Below are 16,978 nucleotides of genomic sequence, written 5' to 3'. Positions count from 1 at the left end.
GGGCCCGGGAGGCTAGCTGCGGGCCCGGGAGGCTGGCTTGCCGCGGCCCGGGAGGCTAGCCGCGGGCGGGCCGGGAGACTAGCCGCGGGCCCGGGAGGCTAACCGGGAGGCTAGCTGCGGGCGGGCCGGGAGACTAGCCGCGGGCCCGGGAGGCTAGCTGCGGGCCCGGGAGGCTGGCTAGCTGCGGGCCCGGGAGGCTGGCTTGCCGCGGCCCGGGAGGCTAGCCGCGGGCGGGCCCGGGAGGCTAGCCGCGGCCCCGGGAGGCTAGCCGCGGGCGGGCCCGGGAGGCTAGCCGCGGCCCCGGGAGGCTAGCCGCGGGTGGGCCCGGGAGGCTAGCCGCGGCCCGGGATGCTGGCTAGCCGCGGGCCCGGGAGACTAGCCGCAAGAGCCGCAAGTCCATAGTTGCCGCAAGTCCATAGTTGCAGGAGAGGCGACCAGTCCAGCAGGGCTATGATGCAGTTTGGGGCCGCGTCCATAGACACGTCTATGTACATTCATGTCTATGGCCACGTCAAGCGTCTCCAGACGGAGCACAGTTTTTTTTTATTGATAATAAAACGGTTTAAAAAACAGCAAATTTAACAACACAAGTAAATAACAAAACAGATAAGATCAGCTCTTTGCACACCAGCTTCCGTGTTCAGGGAAAAGCAGCTAAAAGCGGCTCGGTCGTTTCCGGTCTATTGAAAATGGCGTTTTACCCTCGGTGCTGCAGGGCAACAATTAATGATGAACATCGATCCGAAGCCCCAACAAGCTGGAGGAAGGTTTTAAGATGTAGCCTCGTTATACATTCACTGATACGAAGGTGAGTTTTACTTAAACATTGTGGCTAACATTAGCTTATGCTAGCAGGTAATATTTTCAGACATTTTTCTTGTAAAAATGTGATATTTAAGTATCTAAACACTTTTAATCCATTCTAACAAACAATGTTTTTTTTTTATCTTATTTTGTACTTATTTTCAAGTATATTATGTGTTTTTATTGTCATTAGTATCAAACAGAGACCGAGTAACGGGGAGGTTCCGGTTCCGGTTCGGGCCAATTGGGGACCATCAGGGGAACAGGAGCCAGTTGGGGACCATCAGGGGAACAGGAGACAGCTGGGGACCATCAGGGGAACAGGACCTTCGGCTCAGAGAGACACAGGAAAAATGATCAGAAATCACCAAACTGGAAACCATCAACAGGAAGCCAATCACAGACAGGTGAATGGTAACTGGTAACCAGTAACAAACTGGTAACCAGCGCTCATTGAGCGTGAGTGATGGGAGTTCTGCTGATGGTTCCAGTTCAGAGATTTGGATCAGAACCAGAACCGGGATCTCAGTGTTCTGGTTTAACTCCAGGAAGTTCTGATTCCTTTTAAGGTCATGGAAGAGAATCTAGTTCCCAGTGAGCAGAAAACATCTAGATATTCTACATCTATGTTTGACTGACATTTTAAAATCTCTTTTCTCTCAAAGATCAAATTAAAAACAATGTTTGAACCTAATTTCACCCCCAGAACCTCCAGAACCAGCTGGATCTTCAGCCGGTGACCCGGATGGAAACGCTCCGGGTCACATGACCGCAGGCGGCGCCCGGTCGGTCGGCTTCCCGTTTCTCCGTGGATTCAGACGCGGAGCGAGGATTTCTGGCCTCATTAATGCAAATGTTAACAAATGCAGCGTTTCCAGTTAAAACCAGTTGATTGTAGCTGGTGGGATTTTCTCCCACGTCAGACTGAAACCCTCCTGCAGCTTCTTCTCCCCCAGATACAATTTCATGCTTCACAAAGTGCCGCGACTTTAATTTCCTCGGCTGCTGCAGCCTGTGGAGTTAGTGGAGAACAACAGGTCCTGAAAAAAAACAGCTGTGAAGGAGCACCGGCCCATCTGGGGTCAGAGGTCACCAGAGGCTGCAGGCGGAAACGTCTCCAGGTTTACTGACCGGATCTGAGGAGACGGAGAATCAACACGGAAACAGAAACGCTTTAATACGGAGAATAATGTCAAACTGAACATTTAGATTAAAACTGAACATTTAGATTAAAACTAAACATTTAGATTAAAACTGAACATTTAGATTAAAACTGAACATTTAGATTAAAACTGAACATTTAGATTAAAACTGAACATTTAGATTAAAACTAAACATTTAGATTAAAACTAAACATTTAGATTAAAACTAAACATTTAGATTAAAACTAAACATTTAGATTAAAACTGAACATTTAGATTAAAACTGAACATTTAGATTAAAACTGAACATTTAGATTAAAACTGAACATTTAGATTAAAACTAAACATTTAGATTAAAACTAAACATTTAGATTAAAACTGATTAAAACTTTTATTTATCCTGGCGTGTCCATCCCATCGGCTCTGGCTCAGCTCTTCTTCTCTTCTGCTTTCATTGCAGCAGCAGGTGAGTGAGCGTTACGTCCCTGCGGAAAGCAGAGGCCCGTTTATGGGACTACAGCGCCACCTTGTGGTTGGCTGTAAAACTTTCCCGTTAAAATCCCAAACGGGTTTCGTCCAGTTCGGACATAAAGCTGTAATCATTTTAATACATCTGTGCTCTTATGATTTTATAATTTTCTCTCCTCAAACATACTTTAATCACATTTATTCTCCATCTGATGTCTTTTATTCAGTTCAAGCATATATAGAATTTATTTTTATTTATTTTTTTAACGTGTGCATCTGTAGGCCTGCCTCAATAATCAGATGAAAATGGCAGCAGGAGGAGTATTTCCTTGCATTAGTTGATTCGACTCCCCCAAACGCAGTTTAGTTGGTGCTGAACAGGCCCTTACTCTCCACCAGAGGGCGCTGTAGGCTCAGTGCGTAGAGTCAAAGCTTGAACGGCGTCATTAATTTCAACCATACAGCTGCAATCGTTGTAATCAAATGTAAACCCAGTGACTTTTACACCTAGCATAACGGCAGGGTTCATATTTAAACCTCCATGTTAGGAGAATAACTTTATAAAACGGGTTTAAAATGCAGGCTTTCTATTGGAGCTCAGCGAGTCACGTGACCAGAAATGAACACGTTGGTTTCTTTTTCAAGCAAACTTTTAGTCTGATTTGACTCATTTATCTTTATTTCCTGCTGAACACATCAGTTCAGTCAAACATCATTATTTTCTATTTGCGCTGCTTGTTTTTAGAGCGATAAAAATCTAAAAATGTTCCGAACCGTGAGTCAAACCGGGATGTTCGAGGTTGAAATGGTTTCCGTCGCCCAGCGCCTGGCATCGCTTCTCGGCCTTTTGGCTAAGATCAAGTGTAGTATCTGTTCTTATCAGTTTAATATCTGATACGTCCCCTACCCGGGGACCATATATTAAATTGATTTTTGGAGCAGGGAGATGGAATAGGGGCTTGCTCCGTCCACTCCACGCATCGACCTGGTATTGCAGAACCTCCAGGACCGGTGCACCCCCTGAACTGTCACATGGAAAACTGATAGCTTGATGCTAATGAGCAGGTGTGAGACACACCTGGTTACCTGTATAACTTTATATGTGTCCTTCATCTGGCTGCTTCAGGCGGCAGCTCAGCCTGCTGTATGAATGGAAAGTTGAGTGAAAGGAAGAAAAGAACTGCCAGTTTCAAACCGTACACATCCTGAATACTTTGACTAGGCTTTAAACTTCCTTCTGATTGAGCTGGCTTAGTATGGCACTCTGACCCTTCCCCTTGTTCTCAGCTGGTTACCACAGCAAAGCTGGGTATGAATGCTAAAGCTAGTTAGCATATAGCATGATACACATCTTTGCTGTAATGGAGCCAGCAGCTCACTGAGCAGTGAGATGAGGTCCGATGAGGACAAACCTTTTACTGTTCAGCTGTTTCCGGGTCGTCGCCTGGGCCGACGTTTGGTACCGATCCGCTGAGCGAAGGCGTCTCCCTGTTCTTACCTTCACATAGAAAGTTCTGCTTCTGTTGGTGTCTCTGCTCTGTCTTGTCAAACCTCCACTTGGTCCAGAGGCCGCTGGTACCGAGCCAGGTTCTGGTGAACGGACCCCACTCTGGGGTAACTCGTGTCATTCTGAATGCAGCATGTAAGTCAACATGCTGCTGACAGCATTAAAGCCAAGTAGGTCACATGCTAACGCCATAAACGGGCCATGTTGAAAAAATACGCGTATATTTAGGATATGATCCATTTTGTCTTGGTAAGAAAGATTTGATGACAATTCAACATTGAATTATAGTCAGAATGGTTGATTTTTGACCGTTGGCAACCGATGGTGGATCAACCAGCAGACAATCATCCAGGTGGAGCCAAACTGCTCTGTGGTCGGACATCCAGCGTCTCATTCAAGGTTTCCAGCTCCAGGCTCACTGCCCTGCAGTGAGGACAGTCAGTGAGGACAGTCAGTGAGGACAGTCAGTGAGGTCAGTGAGGACAGTCAGTGAGGACAGTCAGTGAGGACAGTGAGGACAGTCAGTGAGGACAGTGAGGACAGTGAGGACAGTCAGTGAGGTCAGTGAGGACAGTGAGGACAGTCAGTGAGGTCAGTGAGGACAGTCAGTGAGGTCAGTGAGGACAGTCAGTGAGGACAGTGAGGACAGTCAGTGAGGACAGTGAGGACAGTCAGTGAGGACAGTGAGGACAGTGAGGACAGTGAGGACAGCTCACTCTGCCCTGCAGGTTTTAGGCATCTTCCCAATTCAGCACCTGACTTTGTATGCCATCTGTCCGAACAGTCCTGGTTCTGATCCGAACAGTCCTGGTTCTGATCCAAACAGTCCTGGTTCTGATCCGAACAGAACCGGCGGATGCTCCTGCCTGTTTACAGGAGGAATGGCTAATATTGTACAATTGGGATTATTTTGTATTAGAAATTAAAAATGTTTTGGTTCATGTAGTAAAATGACCTGGTTGAGCTGATAAATGTTTTATCTTCACGTCGTTATAATAATAAACCAACTTTCATTTGAGAAGTTTTATTTTTTTAAAGCTGGAAGTGAAAAAAAAATTCAGTCCAAATATGAAACCGTTGCAGATTTTTTAAATCCCAAATTTAAGATGAAATCCTGGACAAAAAGTAGAAAATCTTAGGAAAAACGGAGATAAAGTTGAATATTAACCAAGAAGTTTGTCTCATTTTTCTGTCACATTTAAATAAAATAGTCTAAATTATTCATATCAACCAGGTTAGAGGTCAAAGCGTTCTGATGACCGCCTCCTTCCCCGTTTCACCTGCAGGCGCGTTTAGTTTGGCGTTGCCATGGCGATACCTGAGGCTGAAGTCAGAGAGCATCTGGACCAGAACCAGACCAGAACACCAGGTTCTGTTTGCTCCGGGAGGAGAAATGAGACATGAATGCAAATCAACATGTTTGTGTTTAAAACCCAGGAGTGAATCTGGTTCTGTGGTTCTGGTTCTTTTAGCTCCGGAGGTTCTGCTCCGACATCGATCAGCGGAAACGGACCGGCCCGGTTCTGCTATAAATACTCCCAGACCGTCCTTCAGCAGTCCTCCTCCACCTCTTCATCGCTGAGCAGCTATTTCTGTCCGGCGGTGTCGGGTTTGTCTGGTACCACAGAACCCTGTGGTACCAGACACTGCTTTATTCTGGACATTTAAGAAAGGAGCCGGGCCCAGAGGCCGTACAGCTGACCAGAACCCAACGGGACCGGAACCCAACGGGCCCAGAGGCCGTACAGCTGACCAGAACCCAACGGGACCAGAACCCAACGGGCCCAGAGGCCGTACAGCTGACCAGAACCCAACGGGCCCAGAACCCAACGGGCCCAGAGGCCGTACAGCTGACCAGAACCCAACGGGCCCAGAGGCCGTACAGCTGACCAGAACCCAAAGTCCAAATAAAGAGAAGCTGTAAAACACGCAGTAGAACAAGATGGCCGCCCTGGTGATGGCGTCACTATGGAAACCCAGTGTGGTACCGGAGGGTCCAAAAGGAGCAGACAGGGCCCGGTTGTTTGGTTCAGGATTAATAATTTAATGAGGTTACAGATATGCTGCAGTTTCGCACCAACAGAACCAACATCTGGATCAGAACCAACCGATCCGTTGCTGCATTTTTGCTCTGAAACACTGAGATGTTCAACCAGTTACAGAACCAGAACCAGAACCTGAGACTAGAGTGGACCTGAACCAAGCTGCTTCTGATGCCGCAGCTCATCCATGAGTCGGCTTGGTTCTGGTTCCGAAGGGGAGAACGGTCCAGAGTCAGAGCTGCTACCACACACACAAACTCCAGGACTCTTTCAAAATAAAAGCTCAACCTGCTAGTCTCCATTGAGCTGCCAGCTGATTGGCTGCAGACGCCTCCATGTTGGGCAGTGGGCGGAGCTCCGGCGTGTGTGTGTGTGAGTGTGTGTGTGTGTGTGAGAGTGTGTGTGTCTGTGTGAGAGTGTGTGTGTGTGTCCGTGTGTGTGTGTGTGTGTGTGTGTGTGTGTGTGTGTGTGTGAGAGTGTGTGTGTGTGTGTGTGTGTGTGTGTGTGTGTGTGTGTGTGAGAGTGTGTGTGTGTGTGTGTGTGTGTGTGTGTGTGTGTGTGTGAGAGTGTGTGTGTGTGTGTGTGTGTGTGTGTGTGTGTGTGTGTGTGTGTGTGTGAGAGTGTGTGTGTGTGTGTGTGTGTGAGTGTGTGTTAGGAGGGCTTGCTGTAGTCCTCCACCCCGGTGATGGTGGCCTTGCAGAAGAAACAATCCTTGTTGTTCATCAGATGCTGATTGATGCAGGCTCTGCACACAGAACACAGCAGAATTAGAACCAGAACCAGAACCGGAACCAGAGGAACCAGAACCAGAGGAACCGGAACCAGAGGAACCAGAACCAGAGGAACCAGAGGAACCGGAACCACAGGAACCGGAACCAGAACCAGAACCAGAACCAGAACCAGAACCAGAGGAACCAGAACCAGAACCAGAGGAACCCAAAAAGGTTGAAAGTGAGGATATAATTACTGGTTATTGGCAGATTTAGTTCACACGACTATCGAGTCTAAAAAAGATAAAATCTAATTTGGACCTTTAGTTAAATCTACTAAATAATAATGAAACATCGAGTCTGAGTGGTTCTGGGTTCTGGGTGGTTCTGGGTTCTGGGTGGTTCTGGGTGGTTCTGGGGACTCACTTGCAGGACTTGTGTGAGCAGGGCCTGAAGACGGCGGAGATGGAGTGAGCGTAGCAGATGGGGCAGAGATCTTCCTCGCTGGTCGGCTGAAACGGACAGAGGCAGAACTTTGAGTGACACCAGAACCAGAACCGGACCCGGACCCTGCTGCAGTCACATGACACCAGCAGGGGCCCTAAAGGCGTTTCCTCTCCTGTGTCGCCCCCTGCTGGTCCAGGGCTGAATGACTGACAGCTGGGATCAATAGAATCGATTGGCTGATCGATTGAAATGATTTGCTGACTGAAGCGACTCGTTATGAAACAGATCTATAGAAAAACAGAACAGTTCTGATCCCGGTCCGGTCCGGTTCTTCTGCTCAGGGCGGTTCTGATCCGTTACAAACTGGAGATCTCATTCTTCCTGCCGGGACGACCAGAACCTGCTGGCTCGGTTCTCTGTAGAACAGAACCCTGAACCGGTTTCTGCTGGTTCTGCTCGGTCCGGCTCTGCAGGAAGCTGCTGGCAGCCTAAAGGTCACGGTAAGGTCGCAGCGCGCTGCAGGAAGCGCAGCGTGTCGGAGCGGAGCGGTGACCTTTCCGTCAGGCCCGGCGGGGTCCAGAGTCTCGTGTTGTTCGACCCGAAATGAGCAGAACTCCTGCTGGGACACGGATCCGGTTCTGGAAGTAATCCTGTTCGCATGAAGAGGAGCATGTAGGTCAGCGCAGGGATGAAGAGGAGCAGCGTGGGCCGGGTCGGGTCGGGCTGGATCGGGTCCAGGTTGGGCTGGGTCGGATCGGGTCGGGTCCAGGTCGGGTCGGGCTGGATTGGGCTGGGTCGGATCGGGTCGGGTCCAGGTCGGGTCGGGCTGGATTGGGCTGGGTCGGATCGGGTCGGGTCCAGGTCGGGCTGGGCCGGGTCGGATCGGGTCGGAAATCAAACGTCTCATTTCATCAGGTCCTGAATCCTCAGGGGAAACGTCTGGTTCTGTTGCTGACCAGAACCGGTCCGTCTGATCAGAACCTGCCGGACCGAAACCAAGCGGATCCCTTCCTGGTCACTGGACGCAGCATTTATCGGCCATCTGCAGGGGGCGCTGTTCCTCCAGAGAGAGCGAGTCTTTGAGCAGAAAACAGGAAGGCTGAGCAGTTTAACCTCTGACCTCAGGCCTTCAAAATAAAACCTGCAAACTTTTCATATCAGAACTGATTAGATTTTATTTTCCAAATATTTACAAATTTACAAATGAATAGAAGCTGTAAAAATGATTGTCAAACAAGATGGCCGCCCTAAACACGGTGTAAAATCCTAGATTTAAAAAGAAAATTAATCCTAAAACAAAACAAAAAAAGGTGAGTTCATCTCCCTGCACTAACAGATTCTGACCATCGTGGAAAAATCTGGACCTGGGAAAGTCGGCAGAGTTAACGAAGGTTCTGGAATTTAAACATGGAGGCTGACGGTTCACCATGCTAACCATGCTAACCATGCTAACCATGCTAACCATGCTAACATCAGGTGCTGCAGCAACGCTAAAAGCAGGAAGGCTGGATAAATATTCCTGTTGTTCAGTTCCTGAAGCGACTTCATCAGAACCACACTGCAGGTTCTGGTTCTGAGATCAGAACCAGAACCTGCAGTGTGGTTCTGAGATCAGAACCACACTGCAGGTTCTGGTTCTGATCGGTGCCTCAAAGAGCAGCCAAACCCTCCAGAACTCCATCAGAATCCAGAAAAAGCTGCTTCACCGCTGGGCCATGACGGGGCAGGAGACTGGAACCGGACCAGAACCAGCCAGGACACCGCACTGGAACCGAACCAGAACCAGCCAGGACACCGCACTGGAACCGGACCAGAACCAGCCAGGACACCGCACTGGAACCGGACCAGAACCAGCCAGGACACCGCACTGGAACCGGACCAGAACCAGCCAGGACACCGCACTGGAACCGGACCAGAACCAGCCAGGACACCGCACTGGAACCGGACCAGAACCAGCCAGGACACCGCACTGGAACCGGACCAGAACCAGCTAGGACACCGCACTGGAACCGGACCAGAACCAGTTCGAGACCCTCAGGTTCTGTTAAAGGTCAAGCAGACACTCTGCAGGCTGTGGAGCTGCTGGTTCTGCTGTCCTGGTGACACCAAGCAAACACATAACTCTGTGTGTGTGTGTGTGTGTGTGTGTGTGTGTGTGTGTGTGTGTGTGTGTGTGTGTGTGTGTGTGTGTGTGGATATTTTTGTGCTCCTGTTTACCTTCATTAATTCTCTGATTCACAGAGCGACCTTGAGCTGCTGATGACATCATGAATATGCTAATTAAGAGTGATGTCACAGATTGGGATAATGAGAGATGAACTATGAACATGAACTGATTCCGTTGAATTGATAAAACCTAATCTAAGACCTGGACCCGTCACTTCCTGAGGAACAGGACAGGAAGTGACCTGTCCTGTTCCTCAGGACAGGTCACTTCCTGTCCTGAGGACGTGACCTCAGGACAGGACGTGACGTCAGGACAGGAAGTGACGCATGACAGGAAGTGACCTCAGGACAGGAAGTGACCGTACCGCTGTGGAGGCGGCGGCCTGCTTGGACTCCTCGGTGAGGAACTCCAGCATCTCCTCCACCTTCTGCTTCTCCTCCAGGCTGATGTAGTCGGTGTCTATTGGCAGAAAACAGAGTCAGGTTGAGCAGAACCAGAACCAGAACCTTCAGAACCTCTGGTGGTTCTGATGGGTCACAGCCTCAAATACCAGCAAATTTATTGTTTCTGCTTCTGGGTTAACTGAAGGTCAGAAGAAAACCTGCTGAAGCAGCAGAACCGGACCTCTGCAGGCGGTTCTGGTCGGGCCTAAGGACCCGCAGAGCCGGACGGAGGCTAATGGCCTCCTCTTTTAGTCTCCTCTCTGTGGACCCTACAGGCAGAACCAGGTCCTGAATCCAAAGCAGTTTGGTCTACAGAACCACAGAGAACCGAGCCGGGAGATTCTGGTCGTCCCGGCATGAAGAAGCAGATCTCCGGATCAAACACTTGAAAACAATGCCCAGATGTTTCTTGGTGTCTGGAAAATTAGCCGTTTCAAAAACCTCTAGCATATCGCCAATCAGCAGACACTGCGCCGTTGCCTGGCAACCCCAGGGAAGCCCAGCTCGTTGCCAGGCAACCAGAGTGAAACCCCAGAAAAGACTTTGTCGTCTCACCATCCAGAAACCACCGCCTGCATTCTAGTTGGTTCTCCAGGAAGCTCCACTAATGCTTGTCAAAGATGTACGGTTGTATAATCGCATGTGTTGGCAGCCATTTTCAGGTGCGAGTGTAAACAATGAGTTGGGGGCGTGGCCAGCAGCAGCTTATTTGGATTTAAAGTGACAGACGCCCTAAAACGGCTCAACATGAACTGAGCAGAGCAAAATCTGATTATCCAAGAAAAATGTAACCAACATGTTTTGTGTAGGCCGTAGACGGACCGAACAAGGTCAGCTGCTCTTGGAGAACCGGACCGGGTCAGAACTTTGGTTTAATCCCAGCAGAAAGGAGAGAAGTTCCCCTCTTCACGAGAGCCTTCCTCCTCCTCCTCCTCCACCCAGTTGATGGTGTTCGATCGGTGTCTCCATTTCCTCCCTCAGAGGCTCGTGTTTCTGCGGTGAGCTGACTGCGCCTCCTCTGAGCCCTGATAGTGCAGAGCTGGCCGGCTGCCAGGCTGATGTTCTGAGGGAACCGATTCCCGCTCTGTGACAGGATGCAGGCAGAACCCAGGGAGCTGGTTCTGCAGGTTCTAACGGTCCTGAACAGAACCAAGATGTTCTCCACCTGCAGGAGCATCGTTCGGTCCATGTGGCCCGGCGCCATCTGACAGCCGGACCGTCTGACTTCCACATGATGCTCCGGAGGGTGGTCATGGAAACTGCTGGTGTTCCCATGGCAACGGAGGAGGATGCTGTGGCAACCAGAACCCCCACCTCATCTGGCAACAGTAAACACCACAGAACCACTGAGAACGGTTCTGTCCAGGTCCAGAAAGACCTCAGATTTCACCTCATTATCAATTCATGTATTGGTACAATTTATCAATCCATCAGGATAATCAATTAATCGTGATTAATCGATTACTGAAATAATCAACAACCATCAGGTGGCTGTTTTCCCACCTGGTGGTCCGGTAAACAAAACTGCAACATTTGTCCCATTGTCAGCTGTTGCTAGGTAACGGCGGAGCTCTGCTGGGGTTGCTAGGTAACGGCGGAGCTCTGCTGGGGTGGCTGGGTAACGGCGGAGCTCTGCTGGGGTTGCTAGGTAACGGCGGAGCTCTGCTGGGGTTGCTAGGTAACGGCGCATACCCTGGTGATTTGTGACGTTCCATTCCAGAGGGTTTTGAAACGGCTCGGTTTCTAGACACCAAAAGAACATCTGGGTGGTTTTTCTGAGACCCAAAGAACAAAAACGTTCAAAATGAAAAGTTTGCACAAAAACCTCTGAAGACGCTGAGAGCAACTTCCTTCTTCACCGAATGGAAACTAAACGGCGGCATCAGATTTTAGCGGTTGGACGGTTTCTCTTTAAAGAGCAGGAGCCATTTCTGCTGCTAGCGCTAGGCTAGCATGTTAGCTTTGGTTGGATTTACCCAGAATGCCCTGCACTGTAGTCCACTTCCTGCTTTTGGAGCGGTCTCTGGTCCGCTTGGCGTTCATATTCAAACCAATCAGAGTTCACTTTGACCGAACCCAGACTGAGGTTTGGAGGACCAGAGGTCAGAGGTCGATCAGCAGTCACACCTCTCAACCGATCCGAGGCTGCAACTAACGATTATTTCAGTTACTGATTATTGTATTGATTAGTCCAACAATCAATCAGATAAATTCTAAAGATTTTTCATTTAACCATTTAAACCTTTTTGTACAATGTTAGAAATACAATAAAAAATAGAAATGAAATAATTAAATTCCTCTTTAAAATGAAACCAAACTTTTATTGTCTCGCATTCCTTTAGTGAATTTTAACTGGGTGAAACTAAAACTGCCACTTTCAGAGTTCAGAGCAGATTTACAGACATGAGGTCTGAAATGTTAGCACAGCTTTGGCTTAATTGCTGCTATGAACTTGTTGTTTTTCCAGCATTTGCCTTTTTTTAGTCCTGCATACTTCAGATTAATCAATTACTAAACTTATTGACAATTATTTCAATATCTGATTAATAATTTCAGCCCTAAAACAAGCTGGACTAAACGGCTAAAGGTCGACCTGAGAGCACAGAAGCTGAAGGAAGACGAAGTTCTGGTGGAACTGATTCAGAACCGGCCCAGTTCCAGCAGAGCGTCGGTGGACTCACATGCATGCAGGGAGAAGTGTTTCCTCTCTGAGGCGCCCCCAGCAGCCAGAGGAGCCGCCGGCGCCGTAGAGGGACCCGTAGGCCCGGCTGCGGGCCGGCCGGCGGCTGTGGGCCCGGCGGACGCTGCTGGTTCCCCCAGGAGGTGCTGGATGGAGTGGAGCTGGAAGCAGGGGTCCGAGAGGAGGACGGAGGCAGCTCTGGACGTTCTGCAGAGAAGAGCACGAAAACGTTTGATACCAGCAGAAATCCCACTGAACGGGTCGGACTTTCCTAACCAGTTTCCAGAAAACACGAGTCAGAACCAGGCAGAACCAGTTAGAACCTGTTAGAACCAGGCAGAACCAGTTAGAACCACTCAGAACAAGTTAGAACCAGTCAGAACCAGTCAGAACCACTCAGAACCAGTCAGAACCAGGCAGAACCACTCAGAACCAGGCAGAACCAGGCAGAACCAGGCAGAACCACTCAGAACCCAGGCAGAACCAGTCAGAACCAGGCAGAACCACTCAGAACCACTCAGAACCATTCAGAACCAGTTAGAACCACTCAGAACCACTCAGAACCATTCAGAACCAGTTAGAACCAGGCAGAACCAGTCAGTATTTTTGTTCTAGTTTAAATAAGTTAGTACATTTGAAAAAGGACCAAACTGAGAACTAACCATCTACTCTCTGCTCTAACCGACAATCCAACATGGCCGCCATGTTGGTTTAAAGTGCTAGTTAGATTAGAGCTAATCCATCTTCATTGGATTATTGTTACTTATTTTCAATATTTAAACTATTTTCCAGATCCGCTTAATAAATTAACATGTTTGTATCTTTGAGAGGATGAACTCGCATAATTATGTCGTTATTATGATATTAGTTGAAAATAATCACAAAATGGCGACATCATGGTTTATTGCAATAATTTCTGGGTCAGTTTATCGGCCGGTAAAGTCCGTTACGGTGACGGGCCGGTTCCGATCGGAGGGTCGTCTTGGGTCCGTCAGCAGTGGAGCCATCTGAGGAAGACGATTCCTCTTCATCTTCATCTGAACCTTCCCGCTGCGCTCAGCTCCGTTTGCAGCTTTGCTCTCATTAAGCCTGATTATTCAGCCGCACTTTGTTAACAAGACGCTGCTGTGCATGAATATGAATCTCCACTGTGGGACCCCACTGTGGGCTCCCACTGTGGGCTCCCACTGTGGGTTCCCACTGTGGGCTCCCACTGTGGGTTCCCACTGTGGGCTCCCACTGTGGGCTCCCACTGTGGGCTCCCACTGTGGGCTCCCACTGTGGGTTCCCACTGTGGGTTCCCACTGTGGGCTCCCACTGTGGGACCCCACTGTGGGCTCCCACTGTGGGCTCCGAGCTCCTCTGGAAGCCTTCAGGTCAGCTCCTTCACAATAAAAGCTGAGAGTCGAGGAGGAGCTTCAGTGGAGAACAGGAGCTGATGAAGATGATGAAGATAACTGTGATGAAGATGATGATGATGATAACTCTGATGAAGATGATGATGATGATAACTGTGATGAAGATGATGATGATGATAACTGTGATGAAGATGATGATGATGATAACTGTGATGAAGATGATGATGAAGATAACTGTGATGAAGATGATGATGAAGATAACTCTGATGAAGATGATGATGATGATAACTGTGATGAAGATGATGATGATGATGATAACTGATGAAGATGATGATGAAGATAACTGTGATGAAGATGATGATGAAGATAACTCTGATGAAGATGATGATGATGATAACTGTGATGAAGATGATGATGAAGATAACTGTGATGAAGATGATGATGAAGATAACTCTGATGAAGATGATGATGATGATAACTGTGATGAAGATGATGATGATGATGATAACTGATGAAGATGATGATGAAGATAACTGTGATGAAGATGATGATTATGAAGATAACTGTGATGAAGATGATGATGATGATGATGATAACTGATGAAGATGATGATGAAGATAACTCTGATGAAGATGATGATGATGATAACTGTGATGAAGATAACTGTGATGAAGATGATGATGATGATGATAACTGATGAAGATGATGATGAAGATAACTCTGATGAAGATGATGATGATGATGATAACTGTGATGAAGATAACTGTGATGAAGATGATGATGATGATGATAACTGATGAAGATGATGATGAAGATAACTCTGATGAAGATGATGATGATGATAACTGTGATGAAGATGAAGATGACTGTGATGAAGATGAAGATGAAGATAACTGTGATGAAGATGATAACTGTGATGAAGATGATGATGATGATGATAACTGATGAAGATGATGATGAAGATAACTGTGATGAAGATGATGATTATGAAGATAACTGTGATGAAGATGATGATGATGATGATGATGATAACTGATGAAGATGATGATGAAGATAACTCTGATGAAGATGATGATGATGATAACTGTGATGAAGATAACTGTGATGAAGATGATGATGATGATGATAACTGATGAAGATGATGATGAAGATAACTCTGATGAAGATGATGATGATGATGATAACTGTGATGAAGATAACTGTGATGAAGATGATGATGATGATGATAACTGATGAAGATGATGATGAAGATAACTCTGATGAAGATGATGATGATGATAACTGTGATGAAGATGAAGATGACTGTGATGAAGATGAAGATGAAGATAACTGTGATGAAGATGATAACTGTGATGAAGATGATGAAGATGATAACTGTGATGAAGATGATGATGATGATAACTGTGATGAAGATGAAGATGAAGATAACTGTGATGAAGATGCAGCTCTTCCCGTCTCTCATCCGGAGCTGCAGAAGCTCCTCAGTCGCCTTCAAATTAAAAGCCTTTTCTTATAAAACCAGAATGACGTTTTCTGCACCTTTCAGATTTTCTGCTGGCCATCAGGACTCTGTGAGCGACACCTGCTGTCCTACAGGTGAGAGGCGGTCCAGGTGTCACCGTCAGGTCATGTGACTGACTGCAGGTCACCTCCATCAACCAGAAGCTCTGAGCGCCACAGTGCAGCTGACGGCCGGGATCAGAACCGGATCAGAACCGGATCAGAACCGGATCAGAACCAGCCAGGAGGATGACGAGCTGCAGGTTGGCTCAGAGCAGCAGGTGCATCACAGGAACTGTTTGCAGAGACTCAGATTTCAGCTGAATGAATAACGAGCAGAAAGATGAGCTGCTGCTGCTGGGAAACATGTTTCACCTGGACAACTACCGGATCCAACAAAGACTAGAATCAGAACCAGCTCTTTATGAAACCTGGGCTGAGATCCGTCATGAAAGGAACCTGAGCCCAGTTCAGACCCGGAGCTTCAGCGGAGGCAGCTGGATGCTTCTCTGGTTCCTCTGAGACGTTTATCCCAAACGGACCTGACCGTGGCTGGACAGACCGAGCACAACGGGTCGGTCAGAACCACCAGAACACGGTTCTTATAACGGCAATAACTGAGACATTGTTCAACAATAATCAGCAATATTGGATGTGTATTGATGCATTTGACAATTAGACTAGTAGGGCAGTTAGGGTCACTAACGGGGCAGTTAGGGTCACTAACGGGGCAGTTAGGGTCACTAACGGGGCAGTTAGGGTCACTAATAGGGCAGTTAGGGTCACTAACGGGGCAGTTAGGGTCACTAATAGACCAGTTAGGGTCACTAACGGGGCAGTTAGGGTCACTAACGGGGCAGTTAGGGTCACTAACGGGGCAGTTAGGGTCACTAATAGGGCAGTTAGGGTCACTAACGGGGCAGTTAGGGTCACTAATAGACCAGTTAGGGTCACTAACGGGGCAGTTAGGGTCACTAACGGGGCAGTTAGGGTCACTAATAGGGCAGTTAGGGTCACTAACGGGGCAGTTAGGGTCACTAACGGGGCAGTTAGGGTCACTAATAGGGCAGTTAGGGTCACTAACGGGGCAGTTAGGGTCACTAATAGGGCAGTTAGGGTCACTAATAGGGCAGTTAGGGTCACTAACGGGGCAGTTAGGGTCACTAACGGGGCAGTTAGGGTCACTAACGGGGCAGTTAGGGTCACTAACGGGGCAGTTAGGGTCACTAACAGGGCAGTTTGGGTCATTGGGGCTGTTAAGGTCGTGGACCTGAAGCCGCCTCCTCTGATCTGTAAATGGGTCGGTGGTTCTGGAGGCGATGACCCGGTTGTTCCATCGGTTTGAGCAGCTGCTGTTAGTTCCTCTAATCATCTGAATGTTGCTCTCGGCGCTGAGCTCAGCGGTTTCTGGGACCCTGAGATGCTCAGACCATTTGGTCGGGTTTTTATCTGACCCGGTCCAACAGGTTCTACTAATCGATCAGTGCAGTCAGACCAGCTCTCCTCATGCTAGCGTCTCTACATTTAAGCTAGCAGCTGTCAGCCCGCTGGTGTTAGATTTGCAAATGTCTTCATGCGTTTGAATGGTTTTTATTTTTGGTTGAATTGTTTTGGAATGATGGAGATAAAATGATTTTACAGGACGGATGTTCAGCAGTGATGGTGGGACCTCAACAAATGGGATGCAAACATCGTCTCCTAAACGTTTCC

General features: G+C 48.1%; 1 protein-coding gene and 1 non-coding gene across 13 annotated transcripts in view; one reads left to right on the top strand and one right to left on the bottom strand.

The window, feature by feature from the left end:
- Window positions 1-3,245: 3,245 nt before the first annotated feature.
- LOC145551787 (U2 spliceosomal RNA) lies at window positions 3,246-3,436 on the top strand. The gene has a single exon (XR_014087707.1). It is a non-coding gene; the product is annotated as a U2 spliceosomal RNA (small nuclear RNA).
- A 2,505-nt stretch (window positions 3,437-5,941) lies between these two features.
- rnf123 (ring finger protein 123) overlaps window positions 5,942-16,978 on the bottom strand; it is a 56,977-nt gene continuing 45,940 nt past the window's right edge. For all 12 annotated transcript variants that reach the window (XM_081606755.1, XM_081606752.1, XM_081606748.1 and 9 more), the window contains 4 exons: window positions 12,412-12,617; window positions 9,652-9,746; window positions 7,100-7,185; window positions 5,942-6,708 (listed from right to left, as the gene is read on the bottom strand). In XM_081606755.1, coding sequence (XP_081462881.1) covers window positions 6,615-6,708; window positions 7,100-7,185; window positions 9,652-9,746; window positions 12,412-12,617 — 481 coding nt within the window. In that variant the 3' untranslated portion in view covers window positions 5,942-6,614. The remainder of the gene's footprint in view (window positions 6,709-7,099; window positions 7,186-9,651; window positions 9,747-12,411; window positions 12,618-16,978) is intronic.

This window comes from Poecilia reticulata, chromosome 5 (genome assembly GCF_904066995.2).
Source record: "Poecilia reticulata chromosome 5, P_reticulata-male-v2, whole genome shotgun sequence".
Classification (NCBI taxonomy): Eukaryota; Metazoa; Chordata; class Actinopteri; order Cyprinodontiformes; family Poeciliidae; genus Poecilia; species Poecilia reticulata.
Note: the sequence above shows the minus strand (reverse complement) of the source record. Positions and strands in the feature narration are given on the sequence as shown.